The sequence below is a fragment of the Scyliorhinus torazame genome, chromosome 15 (genome assembly GCF_047496885.1).
Source record: "Scyliorhinus torazame isolate Kashiwa2021f chromosome 15, sScyTor2.1, whole genome shotgun sequence".
Taxonomy (NCBI): domain Eukaryota; kingdom Metazoa; phylum Chordata; class Chondrichthyes; order Carcharhiniformes; family Scyliorhinidae; genus Scyliorhinus; species Scyliorhinus torazame.
This window is the reverse complement of record NC_092721.1, coordinates 184,053,755-184,076,196: the sequence shown is the minus strand read 5'-3', so window position 1 is coordinate 184,076,196 and position 22,442 is coordinate 184,053,755. Positions and strand designations below refer to the sequence as shown.

Here is a 22,442-nt window from a genome sequence, read left to right as displayed (position 1 = left end):
AACACTCAATTCACTTCACTTTCCACAATTTATTTTTTACGTCCAATCCAGAAGGTAAGAAAAGGTGCTTGTTACAGATAGGGGCCAGTGAAGACAGAGAAAGGGGTTTGAAATGTTGCCGGAATTGCTTCCAGATCCTAAGACAGAAGACCACCACTGGGTTTGAGTAAAATCTAGCGGGAGAGAAGGGCAATGATGCAAGGGGAGTGGATGTAGTGCAAGAGCAAACCTCCATTTGGCCCCAAATGGAATCGGGATCACTGATCCAGAATACATTTTTTTGAACACTGACAACCAATGGAAGACATTGAAAGTAAAGTGAGAACCGAGGGAGTACCTTCATTTTTATTGTCTGAATGCTACCTGTCAAAGATAGAGAATGGCCGTTCCACCTCTGCAGGTCCGTTTTAGCATTATTGATCAGATTTGAGTAATTCAATTTGTGAAGTGAGGCCCTATTGTAGACTATCCTGATCCCTAAGTAACTAAAACTAGAACTGTAATGTGCCTAAATGGGTTTGCCTTCCAAGGGGGTTGACCAGCAAACATATTTAATTTATAGCCAGAGAAGGAGCCAAAAGTATTAAGTGTCTGCATTATGCCGTCCTGGAGGGAGTTGGGTCTGTAATATATTGAAGTAGGTCATCTGCATAAAGAGATACCCGATGTTCCACCCATCATGAATAATACCGCTCCATTGACTAGAGGCCCTCAAGACTATAGAGAAAGAGGGCAGCACTGCCTAGTGCCCCTATTCAAGGGGAAGTAGTCTGAGTATAAAATATTTGTGTGAATGTTGGCCATTGGAGCATTATATAACAAGCGGATCCAAGAGGCACATTTATGGCCGAATCCAAATCTCTTGAGAGTCTCAAATAAATATTCCCACTCCACCCTGTCAAATGCATCATCAGCGTCAAGAGAAACTATCACCTCAGGCTTGGGTGATGGGAGGGGGAAAGAATAACATTTGAAAAGCAACGTTTATTAGTTGAGAATTGCCAGCCCTTTACAAAGCCTGTTTGATCCTCCGAAATTATACTGTATGGCAAGGCTCCAACCAGAGCGCCAGGACCTTAACATCTGCGTTTAAAAGAGAAATAGGTCAGTAAGAACCGCATTCGTTCAGGTCCTTGTTCTTAAGAAGCAAGGAAATAAAGGCTTGGGTAAGGGTAGGAGGCAACAAATCCTTGGATAGGTAGTCATTATCGAATAACAAAGGTACAAGCTGTTCTGCGAACTACTTATAAAATTTGATTGGAAAGCCATCTGGGCCAGGGCCCTTGCCAGCCTGCATCAGCCCAATACCTTTCAAAATCTTGGTGGGATGTAACGGCGAGACCAACTCACAGCTCTTATCCACTTCGACAGCTGGGATGGGCAGACTGTCCAGATAATTAGACATGACCGAATTGTCCGAGGGGAATCTGATTCATACAGGTCGCTGTAATAGGGACCTAAAAGCCGTATTGACCTGAAGTATGGCAGAAACGAGGTTGTCACCCGGATTAAGTATCTGGAGGATCTCACGGAGGCTGCTTGATATTTGAGTTGGTGAACCAGAAGATGACTGGCCTTCTTCCTGTACTCGTGAAACATACCCCTTGAGCACTGCAACTGACGTGTACAGCCTTGTTAGTGGACAATAGTTCAAACTGTGTCTGCAGCTTTTTTTCTGCTTGCAAATAGCTCTGGAGTAGGTTCAAGCGAGTACTGGTAAACCACCTCTCAAAAGTGAGTCCACCGGCCTCTGCTGCTCCAACATCTACATAATCACCATGTATGCTCTATGAGAGATAATTTCTCACCTATGGATGGCTTTAAGAGCCTCCCACAACGTGGAGGGGGAGATTGAGTCGGACTTATTTAATTTGATGTAGTCGTCAATAGAGGTGGACAGGAGCTTGCAAAATTTTTTATCGACCAACAAAGTAGTATCCAATCTCCATGGTTAGCATTGGGCGGGGCCGGACTCCAGAAACCAATTACCAAAGTGCGGGGTGTGGTCAGAAATTACAATTGTTGAGTACTCAGCCGTTACCGAAGGGCCCCATCTCAAATGAAAAAATCAATGTGGGAGTACGCATTGTGGACATGTGAACAAAAGAAAAAATCCCTGTAATTTGGGTACAAAAAGAGCCAGGGATCTACCCCCCACCCTCATCTGAGCCATTAAAGAAAACGAGACAAAGTCTTGACCATCCCTGATGGGACAAGAGATTTAGGTTTAGAACGATCCAATTTTGGGTGCAAAGCCCAGTTCAGGTTGTCTCCTAAAATAAGCGTGGCCTGGTCTGATTCTTGATCCACAAATGGGTTTCCTGCAAAAAGACAATATAGAGTTTCGGCTCTTAAGATGAGCGCATGCTCTTGACAGTTTTACAGTGCCGTTCAAGCCCTCAACGTTCCAGGTAACCAGACGGATTTGAGGTCTCACACCACACCACAAACCAGAGTCAGCCATTCCCAAAGAGATATTAAACCAGGGATGTAACTAAGATAAAGCAAAAAGATCCACTCAAGATTGCCCCCGAGCCAAGCCCGATGACTCCACAAAGGCAGATGAGCAGGCACCTTCATAAAACTAACACGAAAACCCACCCCGCTGGACCCCCACCCCAAAGTCGCCATCACTGTTGAGTATAACCACACCCAAGAGCAACTAGAATGGTTGCAAACAATAACTTATCCTCAAGTCTATAATTAACAAAAAACTAAACACAAACTCTAAACTTATTTCAACAGCTATTGTTATGAGCTGCAGAAAACCTTTTTAAAAATCTTTCGCGTACCCAATTCATTTTTTTTCCAGTTAAGGGGCAATTTAGTGTGTCCAATCCACCTACCCTGCACATCTTTGGGTTGTGGGGGCGAAACCCACGCAAAAACGGGGATAATGTGCAAACTCCACATGGACAGTGACCCAGGTCTGGGATCGAACCTGGGACCTCAGCGCCGTGAGGCAGCAGTGCTATCCACTGCGCCACCGTGCTGCCTGCAGAAAACCTTCTAATACTACTCCCATTAACTAACACTCCTTGTTAGCAGAGAGACATCGAGAAATATTCAGTAAGGGTGTGGCCTCGATCTCCTCTGGTGACCCCATAATATGCACATTCTGTCTGATAGAATCATAGGATACCTACAATGCAGAAGGAGGCCATTCAGCCCATTGAGTCTGCGCCGACCCTTCGAAAGAGCACCCTACCTAAGCTCAATCCCTGCTCTAGCCCTGTATCCCCACCCAGCATTTGGACGCTAAGGGGCAATTTAGCATGGCCAATCCACCTAACCTGCACATCTTTGGCCTGTGGGAGGAAACTGGAGCACACGGAGGAAACCCATGCAGACACGGGAGAAAGTGCAAACTCCACATAGTCACCCGAGGTCGGAATCGAACCTGGGTCCCTGGCGCTGTGAGGCAGCAGTCCTAACCACTGTGCCACCACCATCTGGATCTATTGTCCAGATCATTCAGCTTAGCTGTTAACATTTTGTTAACTTTGACCACTGAAGCAAGGTCGGACTTCAGAGGGGTGATCCTGTCACTATGATCCGACAATGGGGCCTCCATGCCCTTAATTATGGCTCTATGAGCTTCAACGGTCATACTGGTTGCAAGAACTAAATGAATGGGGGGGCCAAGGTCTTTTCAATTGATCTTTTAAGACCCACCGACAAGTTTTGTCAGTGTTTATCGAGCTTGATCGCCACAATTTTGGTGAAAGCTTCAGCCGTTAAAGGAGTGGTTGGCGAAGATGTTGACTCTGCCAGATTCAGCAGATCTTTGAGACGCTTCAGAATTAGTCAATGAGTTTTGGACCAATTCTGTTCTGGCTCTGCCCCCCTTGGGCATCTCCGAGACAAGAGAACTCTGCAGAACCAAATTTCAGGAGTTTCCAAAAAGTTAAAGACCAGGAAAAAAGGGTAAAGGAACGTCAGTTTTCCTGCAGCAGCCATCTCGTGTGCATCTTCCCCTCAATTCGGGCCACTGGAAATTGGCTCATTCTGAAGTTGATGGATCATGATATTGATTTCCTGTTTGTCATTGCACTGAGCTATAAACTCCATTTCCAGTTGCTGACTAAGATTGCTTTGTGGATCTTGAATTACCCCTCACCTGAACCACACCTTGGCTGCTCGTGGTCACCTTATTTGTACATTTTGAGACTTCCACCCTGAATTTCTCCAATGGTCTGCTTGAAAACCTCCCACATTTGACCCTACATATATTCCAATTCATCCAAAACTGCTGCTCTCAAACTCCCCACTAAGTTCCACTCACCCAGCACCACTGACTACACCTGCCTCTACTTGCTTGCCATCCCCCTCAAAGTCTTTGTGGTTGTTTACAAATCCCTCAACAACCTTGCCCGCCCTATCTCTGAAAGCTCCTGGATCCCGGTGTGCAACTTGATATTCTTTATTCCTTCAGTTCTGATGTCCTGTGTATCACCTTGCCATTCTGCGCCAACATAGGTATCCATTTATCCATCTTGATGATCAGCTTGCTTCTCTTTTGCAACAGTTATCTCCATTTAACTTTTCAACGTTTACAATTTCCCTCATTTTAATGGCTGGTTATTTTGTTTGTTTGTTAGCATAATTGGATGGGTTTTATTGATCTCACATTTGACAGATTGTAACTTTCTATTCCTCCATTATAATAGGTGAAACATTACATGTTAGCAAGGCCAGAAATACAAATCTACAATCGTGATTTTTAAAAAAAAAATGTATTTACGTTTCCCTTGATTAATTTATTTTCCTGCAGGGATGCTTTGGTAGGAGCTTTGATGCCAGCCAGTATGATTGCGCCTGTGGAATGCACATCATCATCTCCTGTGCCACCAGCAGACTCGTCTGCAGCCACAAGCCCAGCTGGCGAGAGCGCTTCGGAAGTGGCAAGTGACAGGGAAGAGAGACTAAGTCCAAATCCTTGGCAGGACAGAAGAGGAGAGGTGAGAATAGAACTGCAAATCCTGGATGTGTTTGTCAATGGATAGGATTCTCGAAATTAACACTTGAAACATACATATAGGGTAAAACATTTGGATCTCAGTGAGTGCAGAAATAGAAGAGAACCTCATTTGGCATTAGACCATTGCTCAAAATGATAAGAAGGAAGTTAACTGCACATTTACCAGTGGGTTCACCCTTCATTGACTTTCCCTTCCCATCCACCAACTTGCTCCTTGGATTGAGGTTAGTAAATGATTTTTCACCATAATTTAAGCCATGCCTTTTCCAGTGTATACATAAGTTGGTTCCTGGAAAGTAGAAAATACCAATTCACGTCCTTTTTCCAAAGAATAGCATATTAACAAACCAAAGGGTCTAGCCTCACAAGTTAGTGAAATTCAGATATAATGGACATTCCAGCTTTAACAAGACTGTCCTTAAAAGAAAATTGTCTCTTCTACTTGTGTGTCTTACACTCCGCTATTAAATCCAGTGGGCTGCTCCGATTTGGTACCTTTTTAAATACTTTTGAGACTTTCCAAGACCTACTTTCCAGAACTCGAAAGGATGTTTTTTTGTCTTGCAGGTTGCACCCTCAGAAGAAGCTGTCACGCCATCATCTGCAGTAACACCCTCTACCTCAACCACCTCTGCTCGTCCTTTCATTCCTGTAACTGATGATCCTGGGGCTGCTAGTATCATAGCAGAGACTATGACCAAAACAAAGGAGGTAATTGATGCAATGCCAGTATAATTGAAACAGTTTACTGAGGCAGCGCTGATGATGGTGCATCGTGTTGATTATGCCAAGAGTTTAATGAGTGGTATTGACAAATTAATAGTTTGGGTTAGAATCAACCTGGTGGGAAATGGCTGTTCTGATATTTTTCTTTTGGATCTAAGTGGTGGTTTCCGCATTCTCCCATTCAAAAGCCAGGTCTATATTGTAACACATGTCATGTTGCAGCCAGTGAGCAACAGGAGTTAAAATGGTCAGATTTTGCTAGACGGGTGAATATTGTTGCCTGCTCTGCCTGATTGAGGCCCAGGAAAGTATGTGAGAGCTCTGACTAGAGCAATGGAGTGCAACTGGAATATTAACTAGCGATCATAATTCGAACAATATATTAAAACATGTCTGTAAAATGGAGGATGCACTATATAAATTTGAAAGGCAAATAAACAGATATTTTGAACATTTTGTCTTTCATATTTTAATTAAAAGTACGCAATTTAGATTTTATTCAACTTTTTGAGTTTAAAATAATGTTTTCCTTTTCTTCTGAAAGGATTCTGAAAACCAGACAAAGTCGTCAGGACCAGAACCACAACACTTGGATGAATTCACAACTCTACTTGTACCAGATGACACTCGAGTAATGGTTGACTTGTTGAAGTTGGCTGTGTCGAACCGTGCTGGCGAGAAAGGCAAAGATGTCTTGTCAGCTGTGCTGTCAGCCATGGGCACAGCCTACCCACAGGCAAGTACAATGCTTCAACATCAGCAAACAGTTGTTGTTCAATAACCTCGTCGGCAATGTGCTTCTCTTCCAACACGAGTCTCTAAATTTCTGTATGGAATATTCGCATGAGAGTTCACAGTGCTGTTTTAATGGAGGCATTTGTTTCTTTAAAATGAAAGGGTGAATACCTTTGTTAAAATACCTAGCAATGTAAAGACAGATATATTAAGTATTTGTACAGTTAACGCCCAGTAATTTCAAACCAATTAAGAAGTGCCACACCCCACCTTTGGAAAGCAGAAATACTAGGTATACCTTATTAAACAGCAACTGTCTTGGATAGTCTGTTATGCAATGTGTTGGAAGCAACTGTTGGGATGTAGATCAATTGATCTGTCCAAACATCTTGGCTGAAGGACAGGGGACAGAACTGAGTGTTCTTTTTAATTGAATCAAGATGGGTGATATCCCTTAAATTCTGCTGTAGCCTGTTGGTTAATTATTGTCCCTTTTCTACTCTCTACTGAAATATCAAGTAATGGTACAGTTCTGTGAGTGACAGCTGTCTGCCAGCACTTGTCCAGTGGCCATTCTAAACATTGGCAGACCCCTTTCCCTGGTTTAGTATTGACGAAGGATGGAGTTGATGATTGATGACTCTTCATCCTGACTTTGGCATACAATAAATATTAAATCAAAATGGTGATGTCAACAAATTTGTGTTAGAGAAGATTTATGAATTGGATATATGATGTCGAAAATTTCATGTGTAGTATTGGCTGACACTAATGATAATAGTCAATGACTACACATTAAAATTGCATCAGTAAATTGAGGATAAGTAAAGATTAAGAACTGCAAATTTAATCAATCATATCGACCGTAACTTGGATTGGATTGGATTGGATTTGTTTATTGTCACGTGTACCGAGGTGCAGTGAAAAGTATTTTTCTGCGAGCAGCTCAACAGATCATTAAATACATGGGAAGAAAAGGGAATAAAAGAAAATACATAATAGGGCAACACAACATATACAATGTAACTACATAAGCACTGGCATCGGATGAAGCATACAGGGTGTAGTGTTAATGAGGTCAGTCCATAAGAGGGTCATTTAGGAGTCTGGTGACAGTGGGGAAGAAGCTGTTTTTGAGTCTGTTCGTGCGTGTTCTCAGACTTCTGTGTCTCCTGCCCAATGGAAGAAGTTGGAAGAGTGAGTAAGCCGGGTGGGAGGGATCTTTGAATTTGCTGCCCGCTTTCCCCAGGCAGCGGGAGGTGTAGATGGAGTCAATGGATGGGAGGCAGGTTCGTGTGATGGACTGGGTGGTGTTCACGACTCTCTGAAGTTTCTTGCGGTCCTGGGCCGAGCAGTTGCCATACCAGGCTGTGATGCAGCCCGATAGGATGCTTTCTATGGTGCATCTGTAAAAGTTGGTAAGGGTTAATGTGGACATGCCGAATTTCCTTAGTTTCCTGAGGAAGTATAGGCTGTTGTGTTTTCTTGGTGGTAGCGTCGACGTGGGTGGACCAGGACAGATTTTTGGAGATGTGCACCCCTAGGAATTTGAAACTGCTAACCATCTCCACCTCGGCCCTGTTGATGCTGACAGGGGTGTGTACAGTACTTTGCTTCCTGAAGTCAATGACCAGCTCTTTCGTTTTGCTGGCTTTGAGGAAGAGATTGTTGTCACTACACCACTCCACTAGGTTCTCTATCTCCTGCCTGTATTCTGACTTGTCGTTATTCGAGATCTGGCCCACTATGGTCGTATTGTCAGCAAACTTGTAAATGGAGTTGGAACCAAATTTTGCCACGCAGTCGTGTGTGTACACGGAGTAGAGTAGGGGCTAAGTACGCAGCCTTGCGGGGCCCCGGTGTTGAGGACTATTGTGGAGGAGGTGTTGTTGTTTATTCTTACTGATTGTGGTCTGTTGGTCAGAAAATCGAGGATCCAGTTGCAGAGTGGGGAGCCAAGTCCTAGGTTTTGGAGCGTTGATATGAGCTTTGGCAGAATGGTAAATGTCCATTATTGTTGTGGTTCAGTTATATTTCTTATAAAGTTCACAATGTGTTATAATGATGAGCATGAATTTGTATCTATCTTTTCTGCCTTGTTTATTGGAACTTTTAAAATATTTTATTTGATTTTGCCTTTTGAGTTACTAAATCTTTAAAATGCAGTATTCCATTTTGTTAACCTAAATTATGTCAGTGAAAATAAGAATGTACATTCTAAAATAAAATGTTTTCACACTGCGTTTCAGTAACTATATTGGGGTCATTGTTACCTTTCATTTTTGAGGCAAGCTTTCATGACTTTTATTCCCTGATGAATTTTTCTCATTTATTGTCAACTTTATTGTTGGTCCGTGTCCTTTACTTGTTCCTCTTTTGATTTCCACTTTGCAGGTGGCTGACATGCTTTTGGAGTTGTGTGTGACTGAGTTAGAAGATGTGGCCTCAGATTCTCAAAGTGGGCGTCATTCTCCCCAGCCAGTAATAGTGGAAAGCAGTCACCCATATACTGATGACACATCTACCAGTGGGACAGTGAAAATACCAGGTATCTGCCTCATGCAAGTGTGTCGGGTCAGAAGTCAATGTTGTAATGTGCCCCGACACAAATATTCCCTGGCACTATTATGCACTTGAATTATTACACATGTTGTTTATGAGATTGTTTTGGGACTGTATTTAATTTAGGGAAAATGGTGAATTCTGCCTGACAACAAGCCTGGTTAGAGTGGTTGTTAAAGATTAAAGGAGGGCCAAGGTTATTTTACTGGCAGGAAAATGCAAGGAAGTGGTTCACACTTAGAGGCAAAGCCAGAAGCATCTGGAATGGTAGCAGATGGATTGTTAGTCTCCAAAGTCCCAGAAAGGGGTTAAAAATGTCAGCTATTATAAGCAATTATACCATCTGTCTAATTTCAAGATAGAATAGAGTTGGGGTTTAATGGACAGCTAATCAGCATTTCTATCTGGATACAAGGCCTGTGTGATTCGTGTTGTCAGGAAGATGAGCTTTCAGAGGGGAAAGGTGCAAAGGAGGCCATTGAAAAATGAAATGAAATTAAATTAAATGAATGAAAATCGCTTATTGTCACAAGTAGGCTTCAATGAAGTTACTGTGAAAAGCCCCTTGTCGCCACATTCCGGCGCCTGTTCGGCGAGGGAATTGAACCGTGCTGCTGGCCTGCCTTGGTCTGCTTTCAAAGCCAGCGATTTAGCCCTGTGCTAAACAGCCCCAGTACGATCTGATTATAAAGTTCTCCTAAAATATATCCCTGAAAGTCACAGACAAATCAGTCTGCCAGGATCTGGAACAAAAATAGGAAGCAGATAAAGGCAGCAAGTCTCCATGGTTCACCATGTCTGAATAAGTTGGGAACTCAAGCTTGATTGAAAAGACCAAATTTGTGAGGGTTTAAAACCAGGCTGGAAAATTTGTCTAGCTTGAGGTAGAGCGATAATCTCCAGGAAAGGTCTCATTGTGTAAAGGACAGCTTTGGGATAAAAAGTTACTAGGCTGGAAAAGGAAAAAATGAACAGAAGTAAATCTCGATGCTAATAGTCACTTTGGACTGATACCAGGAGAATTGAAATCTACTTGAGGGACAATGTATGTATAACCGTGGCGTAAGAATTTCATTTGTGCTAAAAGTAAAAGGGGAAAGTTCTATTCTGTAGTTTAAAGTATAAGTTGCCTACTAACATAGTGTTTAGAAGAAAGAACAAAGAAAAGTACAGCACAAGAACAGGCCCTTCGGCCCTCCAAGCCTGCGCCGACCATGCTGCCCGTCTAAACTAACATCTTCTACACGTCCGGGGTCCGTAACCCTCTATTCCCTTCCTATTCATGTATTTGTCAAGATGCCCCTTAAACGTCACTAGCGTCCCTGCTTCCACCACCTTCTCCGGCAGCGAGTTCCAGGCACCCATGATCCTTATTTAGTTAATGGTGCTTTTAGTTTGTTAGTCTTAAAGCATGAAACCTTGTTGCATCATCTTTCAGCTATTCAGCGAAGGTTTATGGGCAGGATTCTCCGTTTGGGAGACTATGGGCGAGATTCTGTATTGCGCGTCCCCAGGGTTCTCCGTTTCGCCAGCCGACCAAAGGGGTTTTCCATTGTAGGCAGCCCAACGCCGTTGGGAAATCCCAGGGCTGTCAGTGCAATGGAGACTCCCGACAGCGGAGAATCCAGCCCTATGTTCCCCCGCTGGACCTGAATTGCAACTGGATTACAATCCATCTGGGAGCATGGCGTGGAAATCGAGGGATTACCAGGGAACCCCGCTATCTGGCCGCCATCTCAAACGGGCGGCCCGATTACAAGGTCCCGCGGGTGGTCACCACCACCTTGCACTGTAAATCGGCCCGAACCACCCCATCCCCGCACCACACAGCAGATCCCCCCAGATTGCCTGGGTGAACCCCCTACCCTCAAGTGTGGTGAGGTGACCCAGCACCCCATCCTCTTTCACCCCCCCCCACCACCACACAGGAACCTCGGGAGACCCCATCCCAACAGGGACCCCCCAACCTCTCTCTTCTCTTCTCTCTCTCTTTCCACCCCCCCCTCCCCCCCCCCCCCCCCCCCCCCCTCACCCCAAAAAAGAGACACCTATCTGGAAGCTAGAGAGCAGTCCAGACAGGGGTAGTGAGAAGAATTACAGCTGTAACACTTACCTTGCAGCTCTATGCGTCCATTCCTGGAACGGGAGCAGCTGTGAGCTGCATCTGTTTCCCACCGATCCATTAGCTGCAAACCATTCATAACTTTCTAATCATGGTCTGTGATTGTCAGCTTCTAAAAACCATCTGCAGCTTTGATTCATTCATCTTCTTTCATGGTTCAGTGGCCGAAGTGGTGAAATTACAATGTTTGTGAACATTGACCACATCAAAGAAAGGTAAGTGCAGTTAAATCACATGCTTGAGTGATTGGGATGCACTTCGTACTTGGGATGCACCTATCTCTTTTTTGTTCTGTGGAAACCAAACTCTGGTCACAGCTGCTCTCCTTCCAGGAATGGACAGGTGGAGCTGCAAGGTAATTGTTACAGCTGTAATTCCTTTCGCTGTCCCTGTCGGGACTGCTCTCTAGCTTCCAGACAGGGGTCTCTTCTTTCTGTGGGGTAGGGAGGTGTTCCATTCGCAGGGATCCCCTTATTACTGGAGTCCCTGGAGGGGTCCCCTACTACTGGGAGGCACCCCTATTACTTGGGTCCTTGAGGGTGTCCGCTTATTACTGAGGTCCCTGGCGGGAGGTCCCTGTATTACTGGGGTCCCGAGAGGGGGGTTGTAGAGGAGACGTGGGCAGACAGTGCATTTTAATAATAATAATCTTTAATGCAGGCTTAAATTAACACTGCAATGAGGTTGCTGTGAAAAGCCCCCAGCCACCACATTTCGGTGCCTGTTCGGGTACACGTTGAGAATTCAGAATGTCAAAATTACCGAACAGAACATCTTTCGGGGCTTGTGGGAGGAAACCGGAGCACTTGGAGGAAACCCACGCAGACACAGGGAGAATGTGCAGACTCTTCACAGACGGTGACCCAGCTGGGAATCGAACCTGGGACCCTGGCGCTGTGAAGCACAGTGCTAACTGCTGTGCTGCTGTTGTGGGGGGAGGGAGAGGTGACCATTGCTCCCTTGGCCATCCTGTGGTCCGCCATGCTGGTAGAGACCACAAATGATCCGTGCCCACGTGATTCCTGGCCACGGGGACCGGGCCTGCTAAATGGGTTATTTGCATGCTCCCGCTGGCATGCGGCGTGGACCTCATTCCCGCCACCAGTGGGGGGTCGGAGCATCACCATCAGATCGGCACATGGTGTCGATCCCGATTATTGCCCCGATGCCCGATTCTCCGTCCCATCGGGGAACGCGATCCGGGGGGTCCCGCGACGGAGAATCCCACCCTAAATTTATTTTTGGGAGTTATTGTCCTGTAAAGGATTCATAACAGAATGAATAACTAATATGTGGAAGGAAAATTAAGCTGTGCAAGCAGATAACTTTATTTTTTGGGGCTGTTTGGAATGTATCTTAGGTGCTGAAGGCCTCAGAGTTGAGTTTGACCGGCAGTGCTCCACAGAGCGTCGTCATGATCCATTGACCATAATGGATGGTGCCAACAGGATAGTGTCTGTTCGATCAGGTAATAACTTTTGTACATCCAAACTTCTTTCACATACATTTGATTACAATTTTTCTTTGATTTTTATGGCCACGATGATAAATAGATGTTATCTGTAAGCTGCTTTCCTTTCTCCTCTATCTGGGTAAATTGATAGTACTTCATAGGATGCAAATGCATTTGAGCTGCTTCTGTTCAGTGTATTGTAAGCTTCCTGATTATATATCTTATTAAACAACCAGGGGCATTATGCTGTATAATTTTCTTGGATTTAAAAAAAAAAGTAAAACAGCCTCTGGAAATGCCAAATTGCAATCAAAGGTTCAATTAATTCAGCTAAGGTATGACTATTTGAAAAGAAACATAATGGAGGTAAACTGGCTATGAGCAAAGTTTGTACAGAAAATCTTTAATACAACACTGAGTGAAATATCGTTCATTGATTATGATTTTGTGTAGATTGATATTTTTTGCTTACCCTGGGTGCCCAGCCTTCTAAAGGTTAAGGACCAGATAACCAAATAGTTTGCAGGCAAAGAACTCCTTTGTTTCGATCTTATTTCTTGCCCTCTCACCGTTTTTTCAAATTTAAACCTATCTCCATTAGGCTTTGATCTTTAAGTCATCTTTGTCTACAGGAATAGTGCCAGAAGACTGGAGGATAGCAAATGTTGTCCCCTTGTTCAAGAAGGGGAGTAGAGACAACCCCGGTAACTATAGACCAGTGAGCCTTACTTCTGTTGTGGGCAAAATCTTGGAAAGGTTTATAAGAGATAGTATGTATAATCATCTGGAAAGGAATAATTTGATTAGAGTTAGTCAACACGGTTTTGTGAAGGGTAGGTCGTGCCTCACAAACCTTATTGAGTTCTTTGAGAAGGTGACCAAACAGGTGGATGAGGGTAAAGCAGTTGATGTGGTGTATATGGATTTCAGTAAAGCATTTGATAAGGTTCCCCACGGTAGGCTACTGCAGAAGATACGGAGGCATGGGATTCAGGGTGATTGAGCAGTTTGGATCAGAAATTGGCTAGCTGGAAGAAGACAAAGGGTGGTGGTTGATGGGAAATGTTCAGACTGGAGTCCAGTTACTAGTGGTGTACCACAAGGATCTGTTTTGGGGCCACTGCTGTTTGTCATTTTTATAAATGACCTGGAGGAGGGCGTAGAAGGATGGGTGAGTAAATTTGCAGATGACACTAAAGTCGGTAGAGTTGTGGACAGTGCGGAAGGATGTTACAAGTTACAGAGGGACATAGATAAGCTGCAGTGCTGGGCTGAGAGGTGGCAAATGGAATTTAATGCAGAAAAGTGTGAGGTGATTCATTTTGGAAGGAATAACAGGAAGACAGAGTACTGGGCTAATGGTAAGATTCTTGGCAGTGTGGATGAACAGAGAGATCTCAGTGTCCATGTACATAGATCCCTGAAAGTTGCCACCCAGGTTGAGAGGGTTGTTAAGAAGGCGTACAGTGTTAGCTTTTATTGGTAGAGGGACTGAGTTTCGGAGCCATGACGTCATGTTGCAGCTGTACAAAACTCTGGTGCGGCCGCATTTGGAGTATTGCATGCAATTCCGGTCGCCGCATTATAAGAAGCATTGGAAACGGTGCAGAGGGGATTTACCAGAATGTTGCCTGGTATGGAGGGAAGATCTTATGAGGAAAGGCTGAGGGACTTGAGGCTGTTTTCGGTAGAGAGAAGAAGGTTAAGAGGTGACTTAATTGAGGCATACAAGATGATCAGATGATTGGATAGGGTGAACAGTGAGAGCCTTTTACCTCGGATGATGATGTCTAGCATGATGGGACATAGCTTTAAATTGAGGGGAGATAGACATAGGACAGATGTCAGAGGTAGGTTCTTTACTCCAGAGAGTAGTAAGGGCATGGAATGCCCTGCCTGCAACAGTAGTGGACTCGCCAACACTAAGGGCATTCAAATGGTCATTGGATAGACATATGGACGATAAGGGAATAGATGGGCTTTAGAGTGGTTTCACAGGTGGGCGCAACATCGAGGGCCGAAGGGCCTGTACTGCGCTGTAATGTTCTATGTTCTATTATATGACCCACCTTCACTCCATTTGGTGTTGAAACCCTAATTCATGTCATATAGCTTGGGTAGTTGCTACAGCCTGCCCAGGGGGAAACTAACCAGATCCAATAGGCCATTTGTTTAACACTCCATCTGATTTGAATATAAAACCAAACAGTTTGTAAATTAAATATCTGACCTGATCCAGTTGTGCCGGTTTCAGGCTGGACTGACCAGGTTAAAATTACCTCCAACCCTTCCCACTGCCCTTTTGTAGTGACTTTAAGTAAAGTTGCCATAGTCCCAGATGACCATAGGCTGCTTTCCCCTTTGAGGGGCTGGGTTGACTGGTGGTGATTTAACCGGAGGATCATCACACCTCCGGCGAGGGCACGGTTGAGAAGGTGGTGCCTTCATGAATAAGCTCAGCCGGTAAGAGAATTGAACCCACGCTGTTGGTCTCACCCTGCATCACAAACCAGCTGTCCAGTCAACTGAGCTAAAGTGGCCCCTTGTCTTGTATTGGGGATAGTGTTGCCATTCACTTTTGGGGAGAAACACTCACTACTTTTAAATCCTGTTGAACTATTCTCACTGGTTCTAACCTTTATCTTGTGTTAATATGTATTTGCTAACTTCTGTACTGTAAACACTGTTTACAGTCTGCAGGTAGCTGATATGCCGGAGCTGTATGTGACTTTAGTTATTTGAATGCTCTCCAAACTGGTCTCCCACCATCCATTGCCCATTTGCTGCACTTACCCACCATCTCTGTCTACACTGACTCTCGGTTCCTATGCCTTAAGTTTAACACTCTCGCCATTGTGTTGAAATGCCTCATTGCTTCATAACTCTCCTTATCTCTGCAGTCTCCTTCTGCCCTACAATCTCAGTCCCTTTAACCTTGGTCTCTTACGAGGTCAGTTACGAGAGGACACAAATTCAAAGTGAGGGGTGGGAGGTTTAGGGGGGATTTGAGGAAAAGTGTTTTTACCCAGAGAGTGGTGACAGTCCGGGAGGGTGGTAGAGGCGGGACAACTCACATCCTTTTAAAAAGTACCCATGTGAGTACTTGACACTCCATAACATCCAAGGCTATAGGCTAAGTGCTGGCAAATGGGATTGGGTGGGCAGGTCAGGGCCTTTCATGCGTTGGTGCAGACTCGAAGGGCCGAAGGGCCTCTTCTGCACTGTAGTATTCTGTGATTTGTCCTCATTTCCTCACTCTCCCTTGCTTTGCTGTGGCTTTATTTGAGCCCCATGTTCCCAACCTAAACACCGTAATTTCCCTCTTGTCCTTTCAAGGCCCTCTATAAAACCCATCTCAGTGACTAAACTTTTAGTCATCCTCCAAATACCCCTTTTAGTTTGGCATCTATTTGATTATACCCCTGTGAAGCCCAGTAAGACGTCTTACAACACCAGGTTAAAGTCCAACAAGATTGTTTCAAATCACTAGCTTTCGGAGCACTGCTCCTTCCTCAGATGGATGAAGAGGTACGTTCCAGAAACATATATATAGACAAAGTCAAAGATGTAAGGCGATACTTTTTTAAAAAAATATATATTTTATTCAAGATTTTTTGGCCAAACATAACAGTTCGTAGTGTTTCTTTTAAACAACAATAAAGCAATATAAATAACAGTGGCCAGTTTTAAACAAGTAAATAAATAATATCAACAGAAACATAAACCAAACTAAATGGCAACTGACTGGTCAAAAATAAATACTCTCCAAAGATACAATCCACATTACCTAAAACAAGTGCCTATACATATACAATAACATCCCTGAGAGTCCATCCGATTCCTCCCCCCTCCCCCCCCCCCCCTCCCCCTCCCCCCTCCCCCCGCTCCCCCCTGGGTTGCTGCTGTTGTCTTCTTCTTTTCCATTCCCTCTATCTTTCTGTGAGGTAGTCGACGAACGGTTGCCACCGCCTGGTGAACCCTTGAGCCGAACCCCTTAGTACGAACTTAATCCGTTCTAACTTTATAAACCCTGCCATGTCGTTTATCCAGGTCTCCACACCCGGGGGTTTGGCTTCCTTCCACATTAACAATATCCTGCGCTGGGCTACTAGGGACGCAAAGGCCAAAACATCAGTCTCTCTCGCCTCCTGCACTCCCGGCTCTTCTGCAACCCCAAATATAGCCAACCTCCAGCTTGGTTCGACCTGGACCCCCACCACCTTCGAAAGCACCTTTGCCACCCCCACCCAAAACCCCTGTAGTGCCGGGCATGACCAGAACATGTGGGTGTGATTCGCTGGGCTTCTCGAGCATCTCGCACACCTATCCTCTACCCCAAAAAATTTACTGAGCCGTGCTCCAGTCATATGCGCCCTGTGTAACACCTTAAATTGTATCAGGCTTAGCCTGGCACACGAGGACGATGAGTTTACCCTACGTAGGGCATCAGCCCACAGCCCCTCCTCAATCTCCTCCCCAGCTCTTCTTTCCATTTCCCTTTCAACTCATCTACCATGATATCCCCCTCGTCCCTCATTTCCCTATATATGTCCGACACCTTACCATCCCCCACCCATGTCTCTGAGATCACTCTATCCTGCACCTCCTGCGTCGGGAGCTGCGGGAATTCCCTCACCTGTTGCCTCGCAAAAGCCCTCAGTTGCATATACCGAAATGCATTCCCTTGGGGCAACCCATATTTTTCCGTCAGCGCTCCCAGACTCGCAAACGTCCCGTCTACGAACAGATCTCTCAATTGTGTTACCCCTACTCTTTGCCATGCTCCAAATCCCCCATCCATTCTCCCCGGAACAAACCTATGGTTATTTCTTATCGGGGACCGCACCGAGGCTCCCGTCTTTCCCCCATGCCGTCTCCACTGCCCCCAAATTTTCAATGTAGCCACCACCACCGGGCTTGTGGTGTATTTCTTTGGTGAGAACGGCAACGGCGCCGTCACCATTGCTTGCAGGCTAGTCCCCCTGCAGGACGCCCTCTCCAATCTCTTCCACGCCGCTCCCTCCTCTTCTCCCATCCACTTACACACCATTGAAATATTGGCGGCCCAGTAGTACTCACTTAGGCTTGGTAGTGCCAGCCCCCCCCTGTCCCTACTACGCTGCAAAAATCCCCTCCTCACTCTCGGGGTCTTCCCGGCCCACACAAAACTCATAATACTCTTCTCGATTTTTTTAAAAATAAGCCTTCGTGACCACCACCGGGAGGCACTGAAACACAAAAAGGAATCTCGGGAGGACCACCATTTTAACCGCCTGCACCCTCCCTGCCAGTGATAGGGACACCATGTCCCATCTCTTGAAATCCTCCTCCATTTGTTCCACCAACCGCGTTAAATTAAGCCTATGTAACGTACCCCAATTCTTGGCTATCTGGATCCCCAAGTACCGAAAGTCCCTTGTTACCTTCCTCAACGGTAAATCCTCTATTTCTCTGCTCTGCTCCCCTGGATGCACCACAAACAACTCACTTTTCCCCATGTTCAATTTATACCCTGAAAAATCCCCAAACTCCCCAAGTATCCGCATTATCTCTGGCATTCCCTCCGCCGGGTCCGCCACATATAGCAACAAATCATCCGCATACAGAGATACCCGGTGTTCTTCTCCTTCCCTGAGTACTCCCTCCACTTCCTGGAACCCCTCAATGCTATGGCCAGGGGCTCAATCGCCAGTGCAAACAATAACGGGGACAGAGGACATCTCTGCCTCGTCCCTCTATGGAGCCGAAAATAATCAGACCCCCGTCCATTCGTGACCACGCTCGCCATCTGGGCCCTATACAGCAACTGTACCCATCTGATATACCCATCTCCAAAGCCAAATCTCCTCAGCACCTCCCACAAATAATCCCACTCCACTCTATCAAATGGTTTCTCGGCATCCATCGCCACCACTATCTCCACTTCCCCCTCTGGTGGGGGCATCATCATTACCCCTAGCAGCCTCCGTATATTTGTATTCAGCTGTCTCCCCTTCACAAACCCAGTTTGGTCCTCATGAACCACCCCCGGGACACAATCCTCTATCCTCGTTGCCATTACCTTGGCCAGAATCTTAGCGTCCACATTCAGGAGGGAAATAGGCCTATAGGACCCGCATTGCAGCGGGTCTTTTTCCTTCTTTAGGAGGAGCGATATCGTTGCTTCTGACATAATCGGGGGCAGCTGCCCCCTTTCCCTCGCCTCATTAAAGGTTCTCATCAGTAGTGGGGCCAGCAAGTCCATATATTTCCTATAGAATTCAACTGGGAATCCGTCTGGTCCCGGGGCCTTCCCCGCCTGCATGCTCCCAATCCCTTTCACTACTTCCTCCGTCTCAATCTGTGCTCCCAGTCCCGCCCTCTCCTGCTCCCCAACCTTAGGAAATTCCAGCTGATCCAGAAAGCACATCATTCTCTCCTTCCCATCCGGGGGCTGAGCTTCATATAATCTTTCATAAAATGCCTTGAACACTCCATTCACTCTCTCTGCTCCCCGCTCCATCTCTCCCTCCTCATCTCTCACCCCCCCTATCTCCCTCGCTGCTCCCCTCTTCCTCAGCTGGTGGGCCAGCAACCTGCTCGCCTTCTCCCCATATTCGTACTGTACACCCTGTGCCTTCCTCCATTGTGCCTCTGCATTACCCGTAGTCAACAAGTCAAATTCTACATGTAGCCTTTGCCTTTCCCAGTACAGTCCCTCCTCCGGTGCCTCCGCATATTGTCTGTCCACCCTCAGAAGTTCTTTCAACAACCGCTCTCTTTCCCTGCCCTCCTGCTTTCCTTTATGTATAGATATCAGCTCCCCTCTAACCACTGCCTTCAGCGCCTCCCAGACCACTCCCACCTGAACCTCCCCATTATCATTGAGTTCCAAGTACCTTTCAATACACCCCCTCACCCTTAAACACCCCCCCCTCATCTGCCAATAATCCCATGTCCATTCTCCAGGGTGGACGCTGTTCTTTTTCCTCCCCTATCTCCAGGTCCACCCAATGTGGAGCGTGATCCGAAATAGCTATAGCCGTGTACTCCGTCCCCGTCACCTTTGGGATCAGTGCCCTTCCCAAAACAAAAAAGTCTATCCGTGAATAAATTTTGTGGACATAGGCGAAAAACGAAAACTCCTTACTCCTAGGTCTACTAAATCTCCAGGGGTCTACTCCTCCCATCTGCTCCATAAAGTCCTTAAGCACCCTAGCTGCAGCCGGCCTCCTTCCGGTCCTGGACCTCGATCTGTCCAGCCCTGGGTCCAGCACCGTATTAAAATCTCCACCCATTACCAACTTCCCCGCCTCTAGGTCCGGGATACGTCCTAATATACACCTCATAAAGTTGGCATCATCCCAGTTCGGGGCATATACGTTCACTAAGACCACCGCCTCCCCTTGCAATTTGCCACTCACCATCACGTATCTGCCCCCACTATCCGCCACTATGGTCTTTGCCGCAAACATTACCCGCTTCCCCACTAGTATAGCCACCCCCCTGTTTTTTGCGTCTAGCCCCGAATGAAACACCTGCCCCACCCATCCTTTGCGTAGTCTGACCTGGTCTATCAGTTTCAGATGCGTCTCCTGCAGCATAACCACATCTGCCTTAAGTTTCGTTAGGTGTGCGAGTACCCGTGCCCTCTTTATCGGCCCGTTCAGCCCTCTCACATTCCACATGATCAGCCGGGTTGGGGGGCTCTTTACCCCCCCCCCCCCCCCCCCCCCCCCCCTTGTCGACTAGCCATCTCCTTTTTCAATCCAGCTCCTCACCCGGTTCCCACGTAGCCGTATCTCCCACCAACGGCGCCCTCCCGCCCCGACCACCCCACCCCATACCAACTCCCCTTTCTCCCCAGCAGCAGCAACCCAGTTAACCCCCCCCCCCCCCCCACCCACCCCGCTACTTCCCTCACTAGCATAATTGCACCCCCCATGTTGCTCCCAGAAGTCAGCGAACTCTGGCCGACCTCGGCTTCCCCCCGTGACCTCGGCTCCCACTGTGCGAGGCCCCCTCCTTCCTGCTTCCCTGTTCCCGCCATGATTACCATAGCGCGGGAACAAAGCCCGCGCTTCCCATTTGGCCCCGCCCCCAATGGCCGGCGCCCCCAGCTCCTCATCCTCCCTCCCCCCCCCCCCTCCCCCACGGCATGGGGAAGAGAGAAAAGTTACAGGGTCGCAGGATTAACAACTTGGGAAATCATCTCTTCCCCCTTTTTCCCCCTCTTCACCCCACAAATTCGCCCCACCACTTTGTCCCAAACGTTCTTTTTCTAGCCCGCTTATTCCAGTTTCTCCTCGACAATAAATGTCCACGCCTCTTCTGCCGTTTCAAAGTAGTGGTGTTTCCCTTGATGTGTGACCCACAGTCTTGCCGGCTGCAGCATTTCAAATTTAACCTTCCTTTTGTGCAGCACCGCCTTGGCCCGATTAAAGCTTGCCCTCCTTCTCGCCACCTCCGCACTCCAATCTTGATATACGCGGATCACCACGTTCTCCCACCTACTGCTCCGAGTTTTCTTTGCCCATCTGAGGACCATCTCTCTGTCCTTATATCGGAGAAATCTCACCACTATGGCTCGAGGAATTTCTCCAGCCCTCGGTCTTCGCGCCATAACTCGATAGGCTCCCTCCACCTCCAACGGGCCCGTCGGGGCCTCCGATCCCATTAACGAGTGCAGCATCGTGCTCACATATGCCCCGACGTCCGCCCCTTCTGCACCTTCGGGAAGACCAAGAATCCTTAAATTCTTCCTCCTCGCATTATTCTCCAGCACCTCCAGCCTTTCCATACACCTTTTGTGTTGTGCCTCGTGCATCTCTGTCTTCACCACCAGGCCCTGTATGTCGTCCTCATTCTCAGCAGCCTTTGCCTTCACGACCCGAAGCTCCTGCTCCTGGGTCTTTTGCTCCTCCTTTAGCCCTTCAATCGCCTGTAATATCGGGGCCAACAGCTCCTTCTTCATCTCCTTTTTAAGTTCTTCCATGCAACGCCGCAGGAACTCTTGTTGGTCAGGGCCCCATATTAAACTGCCTCCTTCCGACGCCATCTTGCTTTGTGCCTGCCTTCCTGGCCGCTGCTCTAGAGGATCCACCGCAATCCGGCCACTTTCCTCTCCTTTTTCCATCCGTGTCCAGGGGGGATTCCCTTCTGGTTTACCGCACAGTGTTTTTAGCCGTTAAAATTGCCGTTGGGGCTCCTATCAAGAGCCCAAAAGTCCTTTCCACCGGGAGCTGCCGAAACCTGTGACTTAGCTGGTCATCGCCACACCCGGAAGTCACCGTAAGGCGATACTTTGAATGCAAGCATTTGCAGATAATTAAGTCTTTGCAGATCCAGAGAGAGGGGTAATCCCAGGTTAAAAAGGTGTGAATTGTCTCAAGCCAGGACAGTTGGTAGGAATTTCGCAAGCCCAGGCCAGATGGTGTGGGGTGAATGTAATGCGACATGAATCCAAAGTCCCGAGACTTCCAGTGACGGCGGGCGGGAGGCGGCCGCACAATGGAGGGCTCCCGGTCGGCAAAGGCATTTTCGGGGCTTTGAGCCCGGTCCCAGGGTCCGCGGAGGCGGGAGAAGGCACGGAGGAGGCACAGTGAAGACACAGGAGGAAAAAAGGCACAGAGAAAAATGTCGAGGGTGAGGAAAAAAATGGCCGAAAAAAACAGCTGGAGGTCCGTCGGGGAGTGGAAGGGTCACCAGGAAAAATGGAGGCTGGAGCACCAGGGAAGGCCGCACTGCTCACGGCTGAAGAAATAACTAAGGTGATGGCTGCTGAATTTGAAAAGCAGTTGGCGCAGATTGCGAAATGCATGGAGACGGTGAGAAAGGAGATGAGGGAGGTTTTGAGTGTGCTGGTGGAAGAGGCGGTTTCCCCG

General features: G+C 46.9%; 1 protein-coding gene across 13 annotated transcripts in view; it reads left to right on the top strand.

Moving 5' to 3' along the window:
- herc2 (HECT and RLD domain containing E3 ubiquitin protein ligase 2) overlaps nt 1-22,442 on the top strand; it is a 344,572-nt gene that overhangs the window by 239,624 nt on the left and 82,506 nt on the right. For all 13 annotated transcript variants that reach the window (XM_072477237.1, XM_072477227.1, XM_072477236.1 and 10 more), the window contains 5 exons: nt 4,775-4,961; nt 5,549-5,692; nt 6,252-6,443; nt 8,837-8,990; nt 12,487-12,594. In XM_072477237.1, coding sequence (XP_072333338.1) covers nt 4,775-4,961; nt 5,549-5,692; nt 6,252-6,443; nt 8,837-8,990; nt 12,487-12,594 — 785 coding nt within the window. The remainder of the gene's footprint in view (nt 1-4,774; nt 4,962-5,548; nt 5,693-6,251; nt 6,444-8,836; nt 8,991-12,486; nt 12,595-22,442) is intronic.